At 40.7% G+C, this 23,054-nt stretch overlaps 1 protein-coding gene across 24 annotated transcripts in view; it reads left to right on the forward strand.

Annotated features, from left to right (window-relative positions):
- Positions 1 to 23,054, forward strand: part of MACF1 (microtubule actin crosslinking factor 1) — a 392,086-nt gene that overhangs the window by 234,617 nt on the left and 134,415 nt on the right. For 19 of the 24 annotated variants that reach the window (XM_074217596.1, XM_074217597.1, XM_074217598.1 and 16 more), the window contains 9 exons: positions 2,417 to 7,741; positions 9,086 to 9,235; positions 11,543 to 11,758; positions 11,854 to 12,003; positions 14,790 to 15,023; positions 17,888 to 18,040; positions 18,574 to 18,807; positions 20,569 to 20,793; positions 22,374 to 22,892. In XM_074217596.1, coding sequence (XP_074073697.1) covers positions 2,417 to 7,741; positions 9,086 to 9,235; positions 11,543 to 11,758; positions 11,854 to 12,003; positions 14,790 to 15,023; positions 17,888 to 18,040; positions 18,574 to 18,807; positions 20,569 to 20,793; positions 22,374 to 22,892 — 7,206 coding nt within the window. The remainder of the gene's footprint in view (positions 1 to 2,416; positions 7,742 to 9,085; positions 9,236 to 11,542; positions 11,759 to 11,853; positions 12,004 to 14,789; positions 15,024 to 17,887; positions 18,041 to 18,573; positions 18,808 to 20,568; positions 20,794 to 22,373; positions 22,893 to 23,054) is intronic. The other 5 variants (XM_074217609.1, XM_074217615.1, XM_074217613.1 and 2 more) reach the window with 1 other exon arrangement.

Genomic DNA, 23,054 nt, shown 5'->3' on the forward strand with positions numbered 1-23,054 from the left:
TCATAAAAATTGACCTGAGAACACATCCTTCTCTTGGAAAGGTAGTCCCCTTTGTGTGTTCTCTTAGTTTCTGCATGGATTGGGTAGGTAACCTGGAGCTTGAAAGGACACTGATTGTACTTCACTGACTGAGACACTGAACCTCTCCCTGCCCCAGTCCATGCTCATCCCATCACATGGCACCTTCATTGGTCTCTATTACTTATTAATTTCCCAGGTTAGGTGAAAGGGGTTGGGGTTCTTGTTGGTTGTCATAAGTCCTTCATGGGTATCCGTTGTGTCTATGTAAGCTTACTATATTATATACATGTGTCTCTGGGATATATATGTGCATTGCCTGCTTGTTTCTTATGTTGTGAAGCAATGAACTACTTTGGATTTGGTCAAAATCTCTGCTTACTCCATGGTGAAATTTGGCCTGGATAATCTTTCAAATGAATAGAGGGAAGAAATCATTGGAACTCCTAATCACTTCAATGTCCAGAGAGAGAGTCCACCTCAGCTCTGGTCTCTAGATATCAAATTTTTATAGCAAGAATTAAAGTGACAATGTCACCAGTACTTTTCATCCAAGTACTTTTCATATATGGGCAAGTTTTTCTACTCCCTGTGAGGGACCCTTCCTGAAAATAACTTTGTTGCTTCACCATATAAAGGAGAATGTGAAAAAATTTTTAACAGTTGCTTGCTGAGAACATCCAATTCTCATTTTGTAAGGTTATTAAATGGAAAAAACAAAAACTTCTCTCCCCCCAAAATATAAGCTGCTGAGCACCATTATATTGAGCATGATGTGTCCCCTGTACTGTTTGTGTGTTTCATGTGAAGTACTGTTATGATTAACTGACATCCTTGCTTACAAGTTTCACTAACCCCCCTGGAGTTTAAACACAAATGCACAAAGAGAAAAGAGGACGACCTGTCTGGGGTTCTATTTTTTTGCAAAAGCAAAACAGTCGCATGCTGGACGCTAACACCAAGCTTATACTGTGTGTGATACGGCTGAGCTGCTCCATAAGGCTCTGTCTCTTAGCTACTCAAGGCGTACGTACCCTACAGCTCTGGTAAGTAAAAGTCTCTTATGTTTTTTCCCTCCTCATGCTGCGTTTTGTTAGGTTGGAAAGGGCAGATGTTTGATAGGGCCTTTTCAGAAGTTGTCTTCCAGCTCACTGCTACCCCTGGCCTGCCCCCTCAGCACCAGTGTGTTAGAAAACATAATATGCTGTCTTTCCTGTGCAAGAATATTCTTCTCAAAGATGGGGTATTGCTGAGACTTCATGAATTTTATTGGAGAAATAAGGAGTTCAGGTCCAGCTCCACATAATATTTTCACAATTTTTCCTAAAAGAAACTTCATTATATGAGGTACAGTGACCCTTTTGACCAAGGTCTGAAGCTAGTGCTCTTGTCCCATCGCCTTGAATGTTTTAACCTTCTACAGATGTTTTCTTCTTTGTTTTTGATTTTACCCATTGCATGGTCAAGAGTTCTCGAGAAACCCATTGGTGGCGTCCATGACACATGTTCCCAATCTGCTTCCTTGGCCTGTTTATGTGGCTTTTAATTCCTGGAATTGGTTTAGATCAGAGCAGCTCAGGGTTCAACTGTTATGGATAAATAAGAACACAGAAGTGCCTTAATGTGGAACAACTAAGTGCATTGGTGTTAGAAGGAGGTAGAGCTCCTTTGGGACCATCCTGCCTCATAGTTGTAGGGCTGCCTTAAATTGTTTTTGTTCCTTTCCTTTGGACCAATTCTAATATACTTAGCATTATGGAGCTGCTGGCTGCTGTGAGAGCCTTATTCATAGAAGGCTGAAATTAGATTGTAAGAAAGTAGTGGGAAGTTGTTAGATGATAATATATTCTATGGTATCCCTAGGTTCCAAGATACTTTATATACTTCTTATTTAATCCCCCCCCCCCACAATCTTGTGAGAAAGGTAGTATAAGTATTATTTACTGAAAATGAGCCCCAGGAAGTTTAAAAGACTTTTCTGTGGTCACATAGCTAGTAAATGGCAAATCAGAGCTGTAAGCCTAGGTCTTCTAATTCTTGGATGCCTCCTGTCAAGGTTTGAATTATTCTCTTTTAGAAATTGTTCATGAGAGCACAAATGCTCTCTGTATCTGTTTGTAGATGGTCTCTGGTAATCTGACCATAGCCAAATTTATTGTTGGCTCCTTTGTTGCTTTCCACTGTATGGTGCTGTTTGAAAAAGAGCATTCTTCAATCTGTCCTCAGATCTCTCTCCCAACTGAGTTTATAGCTTGGTGGAACTTCATGCTCTTAAAGAGCTCCTTACTACATGTGGCATTTACTCTAATTTGGGCTGTGATGACTTTTGTGCATCAAAGTACTTTAAAATGTCTCTCTTTTTTGGTTTTAATATTTATTTTCCTTTATTATTTTTTAGGGGAGCAGTACAGTAGCTGGGGTGATTGACCTGGGAACAGTGGAAATATTTCCCATCTTCAAGGCCATGCAGAAGGGCCTCATTGATCAAGACACAGGCTTGGTGCTTCTGGAAGCCCAGGTTATCATGTCTGGACTAGATGTCCCTGAGACCAATGAAAAACTCTCTTTGAAGGAAGGCTTGTCCAGAAATCTCATTGATCATCAGACTTGTCAGCTGCTTCAGGAGTTAGAGGATGCCCGGTCCTCAATAAACATGCTTTCTAAAGGCAGAGGTTATCTTCCTGTTGTTGAAGCAATGGAAAAAGGAAAAATCAGTGAGAGAATTGGAATGAAGATCTTAGAGGTTCATCTGGCTACTGGAAGCTTTCCTTTCTATCCCTCTGAAAAGCAAATCACCCTGAAAGAAGCTTCATACCAAGGGCTGACCATAGCACAGCTCCATTCAAAGATAGAGACTCACCTGAGATCTTGTAAGAATTTGATTGACCCTAATACAGCTGAGAAAATAAGTCTATTGAATCTCATGCAGAGGTGTATTGTTCACCAGGATTCTGGGCTAAGACTACTGCCTGTCAAACAACTGGCAGGGGGGATGGTGAGTTTGAAATCAGGTAGGAAGGTTAGCATTTTTCGTGCTGTTCAAGAGGGACTGATTGATCGACAAGTTACTGTCCGGTTGTTGGAAGCTCAGCTTTTTGCAGGTGGCATTGTAGACCCCAAAACAGGACATCGCCTAACAGTTGATGAAGCTGTAAGACATAATTTGATTGACCAGGATATGGCCTGTGCCATCCTCATCAGGCAGCTTCAGACAGGAGGCATCATAGATACTGTCACAGGGTATAGGCTGACAGTAGATGAAGCAGTGAGGAAAGATTTAATAGCTTCTAAGATGGCTCTTGTGATTCTTCAGTCCCTTTGGTCTTTTATGGGTTTGCTATGGCCTGAATCTGGGGAGATCCTCTCAATTGCTGATGCGCTGGAACAAGGTATCCTATCTACTGAGCTGGCTCATGAAATTCTTAGCAACAGGCAGTATATCAAGGCTCTTTTTCAACCAACAGCCACAGAGATTTGGTCCTGGAAGGAAGTGGTTGGGAAAGGCATCTTGGACAAAGAAGTTGTCAATAACTTAAAATCTACTTGCATACCTGATGTGTTGCCCGGTATGCAATTGGCAGGCACTTTAGAAAGAAGTACTCTGGGTGTTAGTACTGTGGCAGTAACCCCACTGGACATTGAAGACCAAAGTGCACATGTACCAAGAAGTGACTATGAAAAGATTCTGTTTCATCTGATGACTCATAGCTATATTGATGTACACAGTGGACACAGACTACTTCTGTTAGATGAGGAACTAGTTGAACTTCTTACACTAGGGTGGAGAGAAATATCCCGTGCTCATCCACTAGAATCTTGTGAAGATAGCCAATCAAATCCAGGGACTCCTAGAGAAATAAGAGACATGGCCAGTGTAAAACATCCTGAAATTGACAAAGGAGATAGTTTAGTTATAAGAGATAAAAAATTACAGTTTGTCCTGAAAGAGGAACCTCCAAAAGAACAGTCAATACATCATCAAACAGAAAAGAAAAAGATTACTTTAGAAGTAAGTGCCTTTAATTCAGAGGAGTCTGGGAAAAAATCCTTTCCAGATCAAAAAATGAGAATTTCAAATGCTAGTGATCTTAAAAACATACTAGAAACTGAATCAGAACAGCAAAAGCAAAGTTCTGTAATCAAGAAAGAAGAGCCAAAGGAATTGTATTCTAGTGAGGAATTTGTGGGCACTCAAATTTTAGTTGATAAAACCCCTTTATCTGCTGAATCAATAAGGAAAAATGGAAGTTTTACTGAGTCTGTTTCTACTTTACAGCAAGCACAAGGGACTGAAAAAGAAGTACATTTTCCTAGCAGAATTGGAAGAGACGTTGTAAAATCACAAAGTGAACAGTCAGTATTCCAGAGAGAGAGAATTTTGCATCCAGAATCAGAAATGAAGCCCTTAAAGTTTCTCCATTTATTGGAAAAAGAAAGAACAATGAGTGAATTGGTAAAAGGAGAAAAAAGTTATGACCAAAAACAGAATCAAGGAAGAGGAAAGATGGAAAGTGAAAGTCTGATGAAGATGGCAGAAAGAGATACGGAAAGTATGGTAGTAGATGATGTTAGGGAAATGTCACCTTTACTGGACCATCCTTTAGAGCCAAGTGATGATTCTACCTTAAAAATGTTATCAGCTCAGTTAGAAGATGGGGGCATTCTTCATAATGAGACTGGCCAGAAGCTCCTCCTAAAAGAAGCAGTAGCCTTTGGCTTAGTGCCCAGCCACACTGCTGTGAAACTTATGGAAAAGCTGAAAATGTTTCGGGGTTTCTTTGACTCTCAAACTTATGAATCTTTGACAACAGAGGAAGTCATTGATGAAGGCTTAATGAATGAGAATCTTCTACAAAAGGTTTTCACATCAGATAAAACCATAAGTGGTGTCTTGGATCCCTACACTAACACTATCTGCTCTGTGAGAGATGCTGTCAACATTGGATTATTGGACAAGCAAACAGCCACGAGGATTTTAGAGGGGCAGATAGTGACTGGGGGAATTGTTGATCTGAAAAGAGGTAAAAAAGTCTCAGTAACTTTGGCTTCAAATCTTGATTTGGTGGACAGTGCTGATCAGAGAGAACTTTTATGCCTGGAGAAAGCTTCCAAAGGTAAAGACTCTGAGAAGAAAACCAAGAAAAAGCTGATTAGATTACAGATTGAAACAAATGGAATTATAGATCCTGAAACCAAAATTCCCTTAACAGTTGTTCAGTCGATTAACAAAGGTCTTTTGGAGAGAGAAGAAGCCATTCAGTTGTTGACTAAACAGGTAGTGGATGGAGGAATCATTCACCATGGTTCTGGGATGAGACTCTCTGTTGATAATGCAACTGAACATGGTTTAATTGATGGAGATTTGTCCAGAGAACTCAAACAAGTTGAGAACATATGCCTTCATCAATTTATCCATCCCAAAACAAAGGCATTTATTTCCCTCCCTGAGGACATAGCAGTTGGTCTTGTTACTCTGGACTTTACAAATCAAACCCAAGAAATTCAAGCCCTAAGTGGAAGCTTTGTAGATCCCATTTCTGGCCAAAGACTGAGTTTGTCAGAAGCTGTAAGAATTGGACTCTCATCCAGTGAAGCCACATGGTCTTCAGGAGTGATGCATGGCATTGTAGATCCTGAGAACTGCAAAATTGTACCCTATTCAGAATTAATTAAAAAATGTAAGATTGATATTGAATCTGGGCAGCGATATCTAGAAATAATTCCCTTCTCAGATGTCAAAGATGGTATAGCTGGCAAACAGCTTACTCTGTCTGAAGCAGTTCAACTTGGAAAAGTAGACCTTGTGCCAATGATGAGACTACTGGAAGCCCAGGCAGATGCTGGTGGAATTTTAGATATTGCAACTGGCAAAAGATTATCATTAAAATCAGCTTTGGAACAGAAATTGGTGGATGAGAAAATGGTTCGAGTAATTGCAATTCATCAAGTGTTGAATGGAGGAATTGTTGATGTATCTAATGGTCAAAGAGTGACTTTACTAGAAGCTGCTGAAAGAGGACTAATCCATCCAGAATTGTTAGCTTCTATTCAGACAGATATTCAAAGAATAAATGACAGCTCATGGATTGAACTTCAAAGAGGAATTGAATCATGTGAATTAAAAAATGAATTTCCAGGAAGGGAAATATTGGCTGTTTATAACCAGGCAACTAAAGTGAGTTATTACGAAAATCAAGAGGAAACAGGGGAGATATTTAGTGCTACAGAAGAAAAAACTAAAGTAAGAGTTCTTGAAAGTATTCAGGGAGCAGAGAGCTTAGGATGGGCTGTAGAAGATGTGGAAATGTTAGAGCTGTCATCAGAGGGATATAAGTCAGTGGATCAGGGTGAGAGGACAGCCTCTCAAGATGTTATAGATTCCACCAAAACCACACTTTCTCAGAATTTTGAGGGAAATTTCTTAGAACAAATTGTTGTAAAACAACCTCACTCAGAAGGTTGTAATTCTGGTATAAAACAAATAGAAAAGATTCCTGAAAAGATGAGAGTGGTGGTTTGGAGAAACACAGAAAAAGAGAGAACAGATTTAGGTCATGAAGAAGTAATTGCTCAGGTAGAAATAACCCAACATATGAAGGAAAGACAAAATCTAGAGGACAAGCTATCTCTGACTTCAGACACACAAGAACCAAAGTGTAGAACTTTGGGTAAGTTGCTGACTGACTTTACTGTGGAAAAACAAGTCACTACTGATATGGAAAGGGAAAAGGAAAAGAAACTGAATTTAAAAGAGAGTGGCTATGCATGCAGACTAATCCCTCTCCCAGAAGCAAAGTTTTCTCAAGAGCGAACTGCCAAAGATGAACAAGGCTCTCAAGATAACTTTCAAGCTAAAGAGGAAACAGTACAAGAAAGAGAGAAAGAATCACTTGTCAAACAGAAATCAAAGGACGTAACTCCCCAAGTATGGTCCAAAGGAGCAATTAAAGAAGGCATCCAGGATGTAGATATTTTTCTAACTTTAAAACCAGTACAGTCACTCCAAAATCCCTCTGTATATTTTGGTGATAAAGATAAAATGAGCATCTCCTTATCTAATATTCCCAAAGACAGGTCACATGAAGGGATAATTAGTGATTCTGTAATATCATTTAAAATTGAGGAAGTTGCAGCCTCAGGAGCAAGCACACAGGAAAAAATCCAGGTTTTGGAATTCCCAGAAAAAAGTATTCTTTTACAAGAGGACAGTAGAAACAATACAGAACTTGGCAGAATTTTCAAATTTGAACAAATAGGTGGTCAGAAAATAATTGGAGAGAAACTTTCACATTTAACTTTCCCCGTAGTGGCCAATTCAGAAACAGTATTGCTTGAAGAAACAGTTGAAGAGGACACCAGAGTTAAGTGGGGATCTTCTGTAACCTTCAAACTTAAAGAAGAGCCATTCCAAGAAGTGATTGGAGAACCTCCCAGATCTTTAGTGATTGTTACACCAGAGAAGCCACTCCAGGATATCACTAGAGAAGTTAATAGGAAACAACAGAAGGGCATTGATATTCCCAGATCTAAGTCTTGGTCTAGTACAAAGAATAATGGAGAAAAATCAGTATCCCTGGCAACAACCCAAACAGGAAAGCTGGATGAGAAAATAGGTCCAGAGAAGGTGATTTTGAGCCCCAGTAGTGAGCAGTCTCTCTTTGTAACTTCACCAGAAGGAAAGCGAAATGAAGACACAGGCCAAGAGTCCTTCAAAGCAGCCAAAGTAAGTTCAACTTTGGGATTGATATTTTTTATTTTGCCTAATGTATTACTAGCAGTTTAATTCAGTAAAACTGGATATTGATCAATATGTGTGTACATAAAATAATATACATATTGACACATAGGGAGTGGGAATGCTCAATAGTTGTTTCCCTGGGGGCAGCTAGGTGGCACAGTGGATAGAGCACCAGCCCTGGAATCAGGAGTACCTGGGTTCAAATCTGGTCTTAGACACTTAATAATTACTCTGCCTTGTACAAGTCACTTACCCCATTGCCTTGCAAAAAAAAAGAAATGAAAACAAAAAATATTTCTCAATAGTTGCTTCCCTGAAATAACTCTTTACTCATAGCTCTCAGTGTTCCCCAAATGCTTCACACACACACACACACACACACACACACTTTATCTTAATGTGATGTTTGTAGCAGTCATTACTCTATAAAGTAGTTGTAATGCATATATTATGTGCATTTTATAGCAAAATAAACCAGTGTCAAGGAGGTTAAGGTTAAATGACATACATAAATTATACGTAGAATGTTAAGATCATAGATCTAGTTCAGTCACTTCATTACAGCTGAAACCCAGAGAAAGTTGAATTCACTTATCCAAGGTTACAAAGCTAGTAAATGGTTAAGCTTAGATTTGAATCAGATCTTCTAACTGCTAGACCAGTATTCCTTTGGGTATACCATATTGCCTTCTTTTCTTGTGATGTGGCTAGTAATTGGTAGAACAGAGTCATACTCAGCTCTTCTAAACTAAATTGTATCACATTCCCTCCTAATAGGGAATTGTTTTAGGGAATTAAGGCAGTAGTTCTAGCATTACCTTATGCAGAACATTGCAGAATCTTGAAGATAGGGATTTTCTATTGAAAATATTGTGACGGGGCAGGTAGATGGCACAGTGGATAGAGCACTGGCCTTGGAGTCAGGAGTACCTGGGTTCAAATCCGACCTCACACACTTAATAATTATCTAGCCATGTGGCCTTGGGCAAGCCACTTAACCCCATTGCCTTGAAAAATCTAAAAAAAAAATTGTGACAACCTGTGGCAATGCCACCTAAAGGCAAGATGTCTTTGGGAAATTGATATGTTTGCTAAAATATTGCTTCTGAATTAACAGAAATGACCTGATAACAGCATTTATGAAATCACATTTTTGTCACCATTATTTGAAATGATTCTCTAGTAGAAAGGAAGCATATGTAAGTCTAGATCTCTGAGTTTGTTTTGTTTTAGTGTCTTCAAAATGAAAACCTTTGTTATTCGGAAGAGGAAAACTGAACCAGAAGGAACTTATCTGAGGTCTAAATAGTTTTTTTTTTTATTCTATAGACAGTGTATAGCCGCCAGCTCTGTTTGGAGCATGATGAACAGCTGGTGTCTTACCTCTCTCTCCTTCGAAATATTGAGATGAGAACCAAACAGATCTGTCCAGTAGAAATGAGCCTAGCAGAATTACAGGACCAATTGCTCCAGGCAAAGGTGAGTTTACAGAACTTCCTGCTTGATTCTAGGGCTCTCTTTGGATATATACCTAGAGTTCAGATCCAGTATTAACAAAATGAAAAGATAGAGCTAATTTTTGAGATTTGCATTCAGTTTTATTTCTAGATTCTAGTCTGAATGAGTTTTCTGGGTAACTTTTGTCTCAGGATCAGCAAGGATCTATAGCTTGAATAAAGTAGGGTTAACTAAATTCTATGGTACTTGCCCACTGGTAGTATTAGGACTGCTGTTCCACATTGTAGTTTTGGGTTATTTTGACCAACAGATATGTAGCTTTGAAACCATTTGGATTTTCTATCCATCTAACTACTTCTTAGTCCCTTTCACAAAATCCTTACCCATCCCCTCCCCTTCTTTTGTGTCTTCCTTCAGTACTCTCTCCCAGACCCTCTTTTATACATTTGGTAATGACATCAATTCCATTACTTTAGTTGGGACCTATCTATGTGGGTGACTTACACATCTCCACTGTAGGCTCTAAAATCTTTCTCTTAAACTTGAGTCCTGCTTCACCAGCTGCCTACATTTCTCCTGTCCCATAAGTGTCTCAAATTCATCATGTACAAAATAGAACTCATTGTTTCTCTAGAACCTTCTCTTCTTCCTACCTTTTCTGTTTCTATTGAGAATACTACCATCTTTCTAGGCAACCTTCCCTTCTCTGCTGACATCATAGTTCAGGCTCTCATCACCACTTGTCTGAATAGTTGGAATAACGTCCTGACAACCTGTGGCAATGCCACCTTGCTTCTAGTCTCTCCCTCCAAATAATATATTTCATATAATTTTGATGTTGTTGTTCTTAAAGGATAGATCTGATCATGTTATTTCCTTGATCAAAAAGTTCTAATGGTTCCTTATTGTCTCCAGATACAAACTCATATTTTGCATTTAAAACCCTTCATGATCTGATTAGGAGGCACAGTAGATAGAGTTCTGGACATGGAGCTTTGAATTTGAATTCATCAATATGCAAATTCAAACCTGACCACTGACACTCACTGCTGTGTGACCCTGGGCAAGTCATTTAACCTCCATCTGCCTCAGTTCCCTCATCTGACAAATGAGGATAATAATAATACCAGCCTCCCAGGATTGTTGTGAGACTCAAGTGACAGTGATCATAAAACACTTAGCACAGAGCCTGATCCAGAGTGAGTACTGTATAAATGTTAGCTGAATATCATCATCATCATCATCATCATCACCTTTCCAGGATTACTTTATATTGCTTAACTTCATACACTTTACATTCTAGATAAACTGTCCTATTTGTTCCCTATATATAACTGTCTTTTTTCCTTGCTATTCATGCTCCACTGCAATAAAAATGCTACAGAGGTGGGGAAAGACACAAAATGGGGCAATAAAAATTCCCAAGGATGGGGCAACTTTGGAACAACAAGGAAACTGGAAGGGCTCAGTTGTAAGCAACTTCAGGGAGAGTCTGATCCAGTCTGTCTTTGAACAGGAATCCCATTGTAGTATCCCTCCTCCATTGGGTAATGATGATTCTGGTATCTGATATTTATCAAGCATGTTATGGTTTGTCATACCTTTCATATGCATTCTCATTTGGTCCTTCCAACTCTGTGAAGTGAATGATATAAGGATTGTTATCTCTGAAAATGAGAGAACATTTCAAATAACATGCCCAGGTGTGGTCAGCCCAGATAAAAAGCACTTAGTTAATATTTATAAAGTGATTAGTACAGTGCCTGACACATTGTTGGTTCTTAATAACTGTTTCTTCCATTTTCCCAACTTGAGATAAGATTTGAATCTGTGGCTTCCAGATTCTGAGTCCAGGACTCTATCCATTATACTGTGCCACACTATCCACTCTTGAAGTTTATTTCTGAGTACTACTTCCAGAGACAATCATTTTCACTGTTGGGAAGCTTTGACATGAAGGTTCATTGAGTCAAAATATGCCTGCAAACTTAGAAATTTGAACAATTTCAAGTCTAGCAAAGAAAGGGTATATCATTAATAGCTATAAAATGATGGAGAGGAGCAGTGTGGAAGAAACTTAACCAGGAAGTGGATGGAGTTAAACAACCCCACTTGCTTTCTCTTGTCCATTAAGCTTTATCATCTCATACAGTCTAGAGTCTTCCATTGTCATTTTTCTTCTTCTGACCACCCACATAGTTTTAAAAAACACTTTTTTGATACTTCTCTCCTGCAGCCTTCAAGCTAATCTGTACTATTCCTTCATACTCTTCCTTTGTATTCATCCCCTTGGGCCATATAGAGTTAATTTCCTTTTCTACTTTACAGGTCCTAGACCAAGAGCTAAAGGATCTGTCCATCCTAGTGAATAGAGAGCTGGAGTGTGTTAGTCAAATTGTGGCCCACCAGCCCCAGGAAGTCCCTGCTCAGTTGCTGAAGGCCATGGAGAAAGATGCCAAAAATCTTCAAAAATCTTTCAGATCTGTGAGTGACACATGGGCCTCCAGATTGCTCAGCCTGCAGAACAGTGTGGATGTGGAAAAGGTAGAATTATTCTTCTCAGCTACATGACAGATCCAAAAAGTCTGGGCAGGCTTAGGGAATTATAATTATAATTCTCTGACTTTTTTTCCCTATAGGATAAAATCTTGAGCCAACATGAAGTGCTACAAGGCAAACTTCAAGAATTAGGGACCTGGATTAATGAAATCAGTCACTCTCTATACCACAGGGAGAATGTCAATGAATCTGATGCTACTGACTTGAATAATCATCTTCAGGAATATGAGGTATTGCCTGACTTTCAGTTACTCATCATGAATTTAATTTTTCCTTGGAGTTTTTATCTTTTCTGTTAAAGAATTTCTATTTAAGGGGCAGCTAGGTGGCATAGTGGATAAAGCACCGGCCTTGGAGTCAGGAGTACCTGGGTTCAAATCCGGTCTCAGACACTTAATAATTACCTAGCTGTGTGGCCTTGGGCAAGCCACTTAACCCCATTTGCCTTGCAAAAAAAACCTAAAAAAAAAAAGAATTTCTATTTAGAGCAGTTATAGTATAGAGGAAGAGAAAGGCTGTAAGACAGGGAATCAAGAGGCCTGTGTTCTAGACTCACCTCCATCTACTGGCTGTATAGCTTTAGACAAATCACTTCATCTTTCTGAGCCTCAATCCTCTCATCTCTAAAATGGACAGAATAATGCTTGCACTGTGTGTTGATCAGCCCTTAACACAGCGCCTGGGACATAATGTGTATTCAGTGAATGATAACTGGGGTGTTGTGAGGAGCAGTGAAAATAATGTGAAGAAAAATTTTTAACCTAAAAGCACTGTGTTAGGATTTAGAAAAGGCACCATGATAAGCACTGGGAATACAAACAGGTGCATTAAAGCAATGCTCTCCCTCAAGGAGCTGGCATTCTAATAGAGAAAGCTAGAAAAAGAGGTGGACTGGGTTGCCAGGCTAAGGTCAGTCTGGATGATGATGGTTCCAGGCAAGATAATGTTAAATCTCATCTCCAATGGATAGCCTGTTATCTAGGGGCAGTGGCCTACTATTTGTAAGCAAAAAGCATTTTTTAAACATAAAGGTGATATGAAAATGTGAGTTATTGTTAATGTGGCATTAGAACTCTTTGGGTAGCTTTTCATTTTGGGTGTGATGTCAGATCTGTTTAATTTTTTAATATAATTAAGCATATGACACTTTGTAGATGCCATTCCTCCTATATCAAACTGGTTATTATCACCAGAGCTAAGTATCTGGATCAGCCTATTCCCTAGGTTCTGGTTCAGTGATAAACCTGATGCAAAATTGTCAGTTCTGATTCCAGAACCTTGCATTCCTCTTAGTCTTCTTGACACTCTGTGGCCTTGCAAAGATGTACACTGTGCCTGGGCTCATTCTATTTGGAGCCAGTGACTTAGGAAAGAGAAGCTGCAATCTTTGGCTCCTCTTCCCTGAATTCAGGCAGGAAGGAATCTGTCACATGGGTAGTCCCTCAATGCAAAGTAGAGCAGTAACATCAGTGATTGTGGGTTGTAGTGGAAAGAGCTGAATTAGAGCTCCAGAGACCTGCATCCTAATCCTGAATCTACCAAGGACTTGTTTATAATCTTAAACAAGTCCCTCCTTCTTTGGTCCCTTGGAAAGGTGAGGTACTCCAATGAGATATCCTCTGAGGTTCCATTCAGCATCTATTTCAATGATCTTTTTTTTTTTTTTTTGCAAGGCAAATGGGTTTAAATGGCTTGCCCAAGGCCACACAGCTAGGTAATTATTAAGTGTCTGAGACCAGATTTGAACCCAGGTACCCCTGACTCCAGGGCCGGTGCTTTATCCACTGTGCCACCTAGCTGCCCCTTCAGCATCTATTTCTAGGGAGCTTTCTTTTGTTTGCAGTGTTTTATCAGGCTCCCGACTGACAACCCCTTATCAACTAGCAATTTCAAAAACATAATTATGGAGGAAATAATAATAATAGCGGGAGTTTCTGTAGTATTTAAGATTTCCAAGCCCTTTACACATATTTTCTGACTCGATTCTTACCACAAGTCTCATTATTTTGCCTCATATGCCTCAGAAAACTGAAGGTGAGAAGGAAATTGAGTGATTTTTCCTGGGTTGTGCAACTAGTCAGTGTATGAATTGGGAATAGAATCCAGGTATTCCTGACTCCAAATCCAGCAAACTATCCATTAGACATCTAGATTTGCTGGAGGGCAGACTGCCTCCAGTGAATCCATAACAAGGAAATAGCATTCTGAATTTCAAAGATAAATGCACTCTTTGGTAGTGGCCTGCTGGTGTTTTGGAGTGCTCAACTTGGAGTCCAGCCCAGGTCCTTGTGTGTGACCCCAAATGAGTCTTCTTACCCTTCTTACCCTTAATTTCCTCACCTACAAAATGAACACAATTATACTCCTCCCCTCCCCCTCAGTTGTTGTGGGGCTCAAATGAGACAATATACATAAAGTCCTATATGAATGTCAGTTATTATCCAGGCCACCCAGATATCTGCCCATACCAGCTTGCTGTATGCCTATCACTGCCTGGCTGCTCTCATTTCACCATCTTAGAACACCACCACCATCCTAGATGCTTCCACCTTTCCTAGGGATCACCTTTCCCTGTTAGAATGCAAGCTCTCTGAAGGCAGAGATTGGCTTTTTTTTTTAATCTTCGACCCCCAACCTATGGCAGAGTGTCTACAACATAATGTGTTTAATAAATGCTTTTTCAATCATTCATTCATTCATGAAATTGAATTTTCAAAGTAAAGAATCCCAAAGCCAAGCAGAAATGATATGTTTAGAGCTTTAATTATTCATTGAGCACTTAAGCTTATTGAATATATTTGGGAATCAAAGTCTAATAGAGGGAACTTAACATTCCCTATGAGGAGCCTAGAGAATATAGAAAGGAGAGGCTCTCAGGTTTGTCTCTCCATGCTTAGCAGAAGAAAGAAGCCTCTCTAGCCGTTTGTTTTATTTTTAACTGGGGCATCTCTACTGAGAAGGGAGGCAGTGAAAAGGAGGTTCATTTCCTATTCATCTTTTTGTTGTACTTTTTCAGGCCTTGAAACAGCCCTTCTCTGAGAGGAGATCTCAGCTGGATATTCTTGCTTTGGATATTCAGTATTTCATCTCAGAGCATGCCCAGGACTTGGCCCCTCCACAGAGCCGGAAGTTGCTGAGGCTTCTGACTGAACTGCAGAAGACATTCCATGAGTTGTCAGTGCATACCACAGCTCAAAAGGATGTGCTCCAGGGCCATCTTCAGCGAGTGATGCAGGCTGCCCAGGTTCAGGTCAGGCCTTTGGAGAAGCTCTTTCCTCCTTGGCTCCCTGGTTGCCACTCCCAGCCTGCTCTCAAAAATGTATTTGTGGCCACCTCCATTCTTTCAAAGAGTGATTAGGAAAATTGCACCAGATATCATTAGACATATTCTAGTCCTTTCTTTAACAGTGCCCTTTAATAGGGCAGTTAAATAGGATAGTGGATAGAGCACTGGACTCGGAGTCAGGAAGGTTGGCTTCTAATTCCTGCCAGAGACTTGCTGACCAGGTGAAGGCAGGCAAATCATTTAGCCTCTCTGTGTCTCAGTTACTTCATCTGTCAAAAGGGGTTGTTGGGAGGATAAAATGAGATCATATTTGAGGAGCAGTTTGTAAAACTGAACATGTTCTAGACATGTGCTTGCTAAAGTCATAGCAGCCTTATATGTATGACAAATGACAGAGGAATGATCCTGTCATTTCTCCCATTTAAACATTCTTTTTATGGTTTGCAAAGGGCTCTGCTCACAGCAACACTGTCATCTGGACTGTGCCAGGATTTTTGGTCTCATTTTACTACTGGATTACCTGAAACTCACTTTCTGGGAAGTGATTTGCTGACAAGTCATACACTTCACAATTAGCAGAGCCTGACTCCACGATGTAGCCGACTCCTTTCTGGTTTACTGTTTGAAAGACATCAGTTAAATTATGTGATCCTCACAACATCCCTGGGAAGTAGTAAATAGAATGACCCTCACTTTATAGATGAGGAAATTGCAAGTGAGAGAGGTTATTTCGTGTCTCCCAAGCTCATAAACATTTATTGAATGCTTATAGGATATCCAGGCACTACACTCAGGAAAATAGTCTCTCCCCTCAGGGAGCTTAAATTCTAATCGAGGACAAGACATGAAAGGGAGTTAAAGGGGGCAGGAAGGAACAGACTCATGACACCCAGGCTTAGAGTGCCAGTGAGGAAGTCAGAAGGGCGCCTCCTCCGATGGAGCTTCTGTGAGGAGCAGTCAACTCAAGGGAGAGGCTTCATGGGCAGAGGGCAGGGCCAAAGGATGAAGAGGCCATTGGGTAGAGACTTCCTGATTCAAGGACAGAACATTATCCTTTGGACCATTCTGCAACAGTTTTTGAATGATGCAAATTATTTTTTACCTCCCATATGTAATCTCCCTTTTGAGGAGGCAAGCATCAGGGTGTTTTTGCATTAGAAAGAGCCTTACAAGCTCCCCCCAGATTCAAGCCCTGTCTTGAATTCTGGCTACATACATATCCCTGGGCCATCCCTCACATTCTCTGAGTCTTAGTTTTGTTACTTCCTTCACAGTGTTGTTTTGAGGATCATATTAGATGATGTATGTAAAGTATTTTGCAAGAATTAAAATGCTATATAAATGTCAGATATTATTATTAAACAAATAGATGACTTCACCTTTCTGGGTCTTGGAGTTCAATTTGTAAATTAGCACCCAAACCATATGTATTCCCCACCTTAATTGTTATGAAGAAAGCAAAGGACCCCTAGAAAAGATCTGAGATACTTTTACACTTATCTCCCTTCAGCTGGGTCTTTGAATCAGTTGTGCATGAAGGTGCATTTGAACACTGACCAAAGAAGAGCTTTCAAGGTGGCAGGGGTGCAATCATCTAGTTTTCCAAATCTGGAAATTCACTTAGGACCTGGCTTAGCACTCTACAAATCGAGTCCAGTGCTCTCAGCATCTTTGAGTAATTAATGAAGTTGTGTTGACTGTAGCAGTGAATTGTAAGGCCCCTGAGGGCACCACTGAATCACAGTGGGTAGTATAGCTGCATGTGGATATTCTCACCAAGCACACAATTAATCCCACAATCTATGTTAACCCTGAACCCCTTAAATCCTATGCCTTCCTCTATATCTACCTGTGTGTGTGTTAACCTGTTTGCTTTGCTTTTTTCAGATTCAATCTGCACCCATCCTAACCCATGAAGATCCCTCTTTGCAGCTGAAGAGCTCTTAGGAGTTCTTTTCCAGAATCCTTATGTTGTTTGTGTTAAAAGGAGGGGGAGAGAGAGGGAGCCAAGATGGGCACCTCTTTGTGAGTGTAGGTGCCAGAGCACCATTGTGAGGTAGACACTGGTGAGAAGAAAATGCTCAGTTCAGGATTGTTTGTTTGTTTGTTTGTTTTTAATAAGAAAAAGATGGTCAGAAACACACATCATGCTCAATCCCTTCTCTATCTGGTGCTTTTTTGTCATGCAGCAAAGGTGGGGCCTGGAGGTGGAACCAGTCACAGAAGCAGGCCAGGGACCTCTCTCCAAGCCTCTCACATCTGTGTAATTCACAGGGGATAACTGGGCAGGTGGTCATTGTGTAAAAATTATTGCTGGAAAATTTTCTTCTTTTCCATATCACAGGCCTCATAACATATGGCATGCAATGATTTTCCTTCCTTTTATCCATTTTTTCAATATTTAGCAGATTCAAAGGGCAGGAAAAATGAAAGAACCTAAAACTCAAAAATCAATTTAGGAGCTCAAAGATTTAATGAAGGAAAATCTTGAAAGTATCAGTCCAACTTTATCATATATGAATTTTAAATATCTAAGGGTCTTTACACCTATTTACCCTGGATGATAAAGAATTAGTTATATTAAAGCAGTATGGGGGCAAATGATAACGGATCATTTGTTCTTGTTTTCATCACACAGACTTTGATGCTCAGACTGGGAGGCCAGGAGAGCTTTCCAAGTATGGTTTCTGTGCTTGTCCCATTTCACCCCACCTACCCACCTTGCAGTATAATCTTTCCATTTTGCATTTCAAGGTCTTGATTTTTATTTGGGCCCCCCTTTGGGAGGAGGTATTGACTGTTTTTTAATGCCTTTGCATTCCCACCAGACACTCCAGGAACAGCAGAATACATGTCACCAGAGACTGGAAGACCTTTGTACCTGGGTAAGCCAAGCTGAGCGGGCCTTGACAGGTCACCATGTTAGAGGGGGCAGCCCTGAGGACCTCTTCACCCTGCAGCAGAAGCAAGACTCTGTCAAGGTCAGTATTGGGACAGGGATGGAGGCAAGGAGGCAGACTCCTACCCAGCCCTGCTAAAGACATATGTCATGGGACCATGTATATTCCATTCCTTTGTTTTCTCTTAGGTGAGCACAAGAAGGCTCACCAAGAGGAATTGTGGCTCTCTGCCATACAACATGCTCCTGGATTATTGCCTAGTTTATTATTGCCTAATTTCTATGCAAAGAATGAAATGTTGTTTTAAAAATTCCTTTCAAAATAGGAGAGTAAACCTACTACATGTGTGTATTTTATATGAATTCTAAGGTCAGCTTAGTATGAATGGCTTTTGGATTATCTGTGTCTATGGTTCACTCTGTTTCCATGGTTAATTGATACATGCTCTCACAATTTGCAGACTACTTGTTAGCTTCTTAGCAGCAATAGCTATCAGTATTGAGACCATGGCTCTTAGAATATCCATGTTATTCCCTAATTTGATAGCTACTCCCTCCATTATGCTACTTAGTGATATAGAGATTAATCACTTCTCTCCCCCATTTTCACATAAGGATCTGCAAAAGGATGTCCAGAACCATGCCACTTCCTTTGCCAATATTATCAAAGACATTGAAGGATTCCTGGAGGAGAACCAGTCCAAACTGAGCCCACATGAACTGAGCAGCCTGAGGGAAAAGCTGCACCAAGCCAAACAACAGTCTGAGGCATTGCAGGAGCGGACACACGTGGCCCAGAAGGAACTGGAAGAGGCAGTCACTGCAGCCTTGCAGCAGGAATCTGAAAAGGTAGTGAAGGAGTTAACAGGAGTAGAGCACAGCCCTAGACACTTGTTCTGGGCTGCCATCTTAGTGAAGAACCTAAGGGCCACATTTTTCCCCTCAAAAACATCAGCAAGGAATTCCAAGTCATAAGAGTATGTTTGAAAAAGAAATCTCAGGGGCAGCTAGGTGGTGCAGTGAATAGAGCACCAGTCCTGGAGTCAGGAGTACCTGAGTTCAAATCCCGCCTCAGACACTTAATAATTACCTAGCTGTGTGACCTTGGGCAAGCCATTTAACCCCATTTGCCTTGCAAAAACCTAAAGGAAAAAAAAGAAATCTCAGTACCCAACAGTAAGTTACTTCATTAAAGAAATAAACGAAATAGAATGAAATCAACCCATGAGTTGATTTGGGAAGCCAGGGGACACAAAAGTGCAGTTGGGCAACCTGTTCTAGATAATCTTCAGGGTTCTTGGCCAGCTCTAAAATCCAGGATCTGTTAGAACTAAACACTTTGGAGTCAAATGGATGGCAGGCTGGCCCTAAGTCATTCCTGAAGTACTCCAGTTAAAATGCAAGCACACTTGAAATAGGAAACTATAGAAATAGTCTGATAGTCATCTTTTATCATACTCATTACTACCTTAGGTTTCCTCTGGTCTCAGCAGCTAAAGAAGGATATGGAAAATCTTGAGAAGATCAATAAAAATCAACTGTATGACTGTGAGAAAGATTAATTTTATCAGAATAAGGAGCTCCTCATGTAGGAACTCCCTTCTCCAAGACAAATCAATGCAGTCAGTGAGGGCTGGGGAGGTGAAATGACTTGACTTAAATGTCAGGAGCAAGATTGGGACCTGAGTCTTCTTTTCTTTGTTTTTGTTTTTGTTTTTGCATGGCAGTAGGGCTAAGTGACTTGCCCAGGATCACACAACTAGGTAATTATTAAGTGTCTGAGGCCGAATTTGAACTCAGGTCCTCCTATCTCCAGGACTGGTCCTCTATCCACTGCGCTACCTAGCTGCACCCCCCCCCCCCAAGTCTTCTTGACTCTTTGAGTCCAACAGTGTTGTACCACAGTACATACTGAATAGAGTGCTGAAATGGAAAGATAGGGTTTTCAATTCCACCTCAGGCACTTCCTAGCTCTGCAACTTAGGGCAAGTTATTTAGCCCATCTCAGTCTCCTCATCTGTAAAATGGAAAAACATTGTAGCACTTAACTCACAGGGTTGTTTTGAAATTCCTAAGCAATAACTCATGTCTGTAATAATCCTTTGCCAGCTTAAATGTCAAAAGAACCACCAAATAAATGGAAAGTCAGACTTAGGAAAAGTTTGAGAACTGAGTACCTTGGAAGAGAGGAGGGTATGGTTTAGATAACAGAGAATTCTCATCCCTGGTTGGAATGGGAGAATATGTGCTTTTCTGTCCATGACAGCAATTGGCATGTGTCTAATATGGGTTTTATATAACCTGGCCAGTGAGTGGGACCAAGTGACCATCTAGGGATCCCTCCAACTCTAAGATGTCCTAAGACCACAGTTGTGGCTTAACTATGGACAGCATAGGGGAAGGATAAAGATAGCCAGAGTATGAACTTGACCTTATTATTTTTCAGTGGATTTTGTTTATGGTAATGTTTTGGCTTTCTGTGTGAATGCTTTACAGATGCAGATTTTGAATCTATTAGCTCTTAATTTTTGCCTCTTAGCTGAAGCCTGATCCAGGTGCTATTTTAAATGACTTAGGTCTTCCTTTCCCTCCTGCCATTGATATTTTCAGACTAAAGCTGCCAAAGAACTGGAAGAGAACAGGAGTAAAATTGATGCCCTTCTGGATTGGATGACTTCCCTGGAATCAACAGGTGATTTGCCCAAAGCCAGCTTTCCAAAATTGGAACACACCCCAGGAGAGAGTTTGGGGAATGGGGACATGGACACCATTGATGGCTATGCTGTGATGAGCCAAGCTCCAGAAAAGCTGGACCAGCAGTATGAGGGGGCAAAGGTGAGTGTCACTATTCATGCCCAATGACTTGTACAAGAGCAGACCCCTATATTTGGGATATTGGCCTGGTCCTTGGCTCTGTCTCAGACTAAGTGGTAGAGAGGATGGGCAATAATCATCACGTCTGGAAAGATGACAGTCTGGATCCTCAGCTTCTTTTTGGATTGGGAGAAACTGCATGGCACATTCTTAAAAGCTCAAGCTGTTTGTTGCTGGCACAGGGTCAAGATTGTTCTGGAATTTATTAAGCACTTGTTATGTGCAACATGTTATGGCGATAAACCTTAGGCTACAAAGACTGTCATTTGAGCAGTGTGTCTGCTGGGAGCCATCCATGGACCAGCCAGCAATAGGGCCTGGCTTGGAGCAGAGAGGCATATGTGATTCTGTTCCTGTCATTTAGGTGAATTCATCTTCTTTGACTTTGGCCCTATTATAACTTGGATTCCTTGTCAGTTAAAATGTGGACATTAGTTTTTGCCTCAACAGTGTTGTTGTAAGATCAGAAAATTAATGCATGTGAAAGTACTTTGAAAACCAAATCCCTTTGAAAGATTCAATCCAAGAACTTTGGTCTTGCTGATCTGCAGTCAAAGCCAGTGAAAGATCAAAAGGTGATCCACAGTACCAGAAGGGCAGCAATATAAATGGAAGTGAATGAAAACTGTTTATTGAAGGAAGGACCACTGGTTAGGTCGAAATAGACTCCAGCACTTGATACTTGGAAGAGCATGCCTTTTATAGGAAATGGGATATAGAATGCAGGGGGTTATGGTTTCCATGGGGATTGAGAATCATTTGGGGTCTCCACAAAGAATGTGGATTGTTTAGGATCTCTCTGATGATTGGGAGTTGTTTGGAGTTTCTATGCATGTTGGGATTTGTTTTCTCAGGAAACAATACTCAACTGGGCAAAAGTGAAACCCAGTCCTGGATCCAGTACCCAGGGTCTAGATAATCTAATCCCCCCCTCCTCCTTAGGCCCCTTCCCCAGCCCCTTCCCTCTCTACTTGTTTTGAAAGACAGACAAAGAAATAGAATGTTAATTAAAGTGAAGGTCTTCATCACTTTAGAAGTTCAATCTGACACATGTCATCCTAGGGTTCCCCAAAGGCCAGCCCCTTTTCCTTAGAAACACTTTTCAAACATAAGGTGATATTATTTTGTCCAAGTGCCCAGGGGAGAATTCTGGAATTTTTTAGTAAAGAGAAAATCTGCTTCTAAGAATATTGAAGACTGTCCATATAATACCACTGGACCAAAGAAAACCAGATTAACAACTTGGTTCCTTTGATTCCTCACTTGCCATAATTCTTGTGGGTTGAAAGATAATGTGGAGTACCAGGTTTAGTATTAGAAGGCCTGGGTTTTCATCCTGGCCCAGATACCTAACCAACTGTGGGACCTGAGGTAATCACCTAACTCCACTGACCTCCAGTTTGAATAAATGAAATAAGAAATAGTCAATTTCCTTACCAGAATTATTTGGAAAATGCTTTTTGAATGAACAAGTATAACATAAATTTGAGTTTTTATCATTCCCTTCTGACAGTCCTTTTGATTTGGGGTTTCCTTCCTAGACCCGTCACCAGGAGCTGCTTTCCCAACAACAAGAATTCATCTTGGCCACTCAGGCAGCTCAGGCATTTCTGGACAAGCATGGCCACAGCCTGGCCCCAGAAGAGCGGCAGAAACTTCAGCAGAAGCTTGGAGACTTGAGGGAGAAGTATGCTGCCTCCCTGTCCCAGGCAGAAATGGAATTGAAGCAGGCACAGGCCTTGCGAGATGAGTTGCACAAATTCCTCCGAGATCATGGCGAGTTTGAAGACTGGCTACTACAGGCAGAGAGGGAAATGGAGACTCTACACAGGGGGGGCAGCAACCCTGAAGCCCTCCAGTCCCTGTTGCTACGACAGAAGAGCTTCTCAGAGGATGTCATTTCCCACAAAGGAGACTTACGGTTTGTGACCATGTCTGGACAGAAGGTCCTAGACACAGAAAACAGCTCCAGGGAAGGCACAGAACCCTCAGCAACCAGGCTTTTAGTGACCTCTAAGCTGGATAATGCAACTCAGAGATATACTGCTCTTCACTCTAAGGTATGGAGAAAACCTGACCCTCAGGTACCAGTTATCTAATTAGTTTTCTGATACCTGCTCATGAAGTAGACGTGGGGCAAGCCATTGAGCATATGGCTCTGCTTATTCGAGAAATATTAAGTACTTAATGTATATACAGTATAACTAACATTAAGTGCTATG

This window comes from Macrotis lagotis, chromosome 1 (genome assembly GCF_037893015.1).
Source record: "Macrotis lagotis isolate mMagLag1 chromosome 1, bilby.v1.9.chrom.fasta, whole genome shotgun sequence".
NCBI classification, from domain to species: Eukaryota; Metazoa; Chordata; class Mammalia; order Peramelemorphia; family Peramelidae; genus Macrotis; species Macrotis lagotis.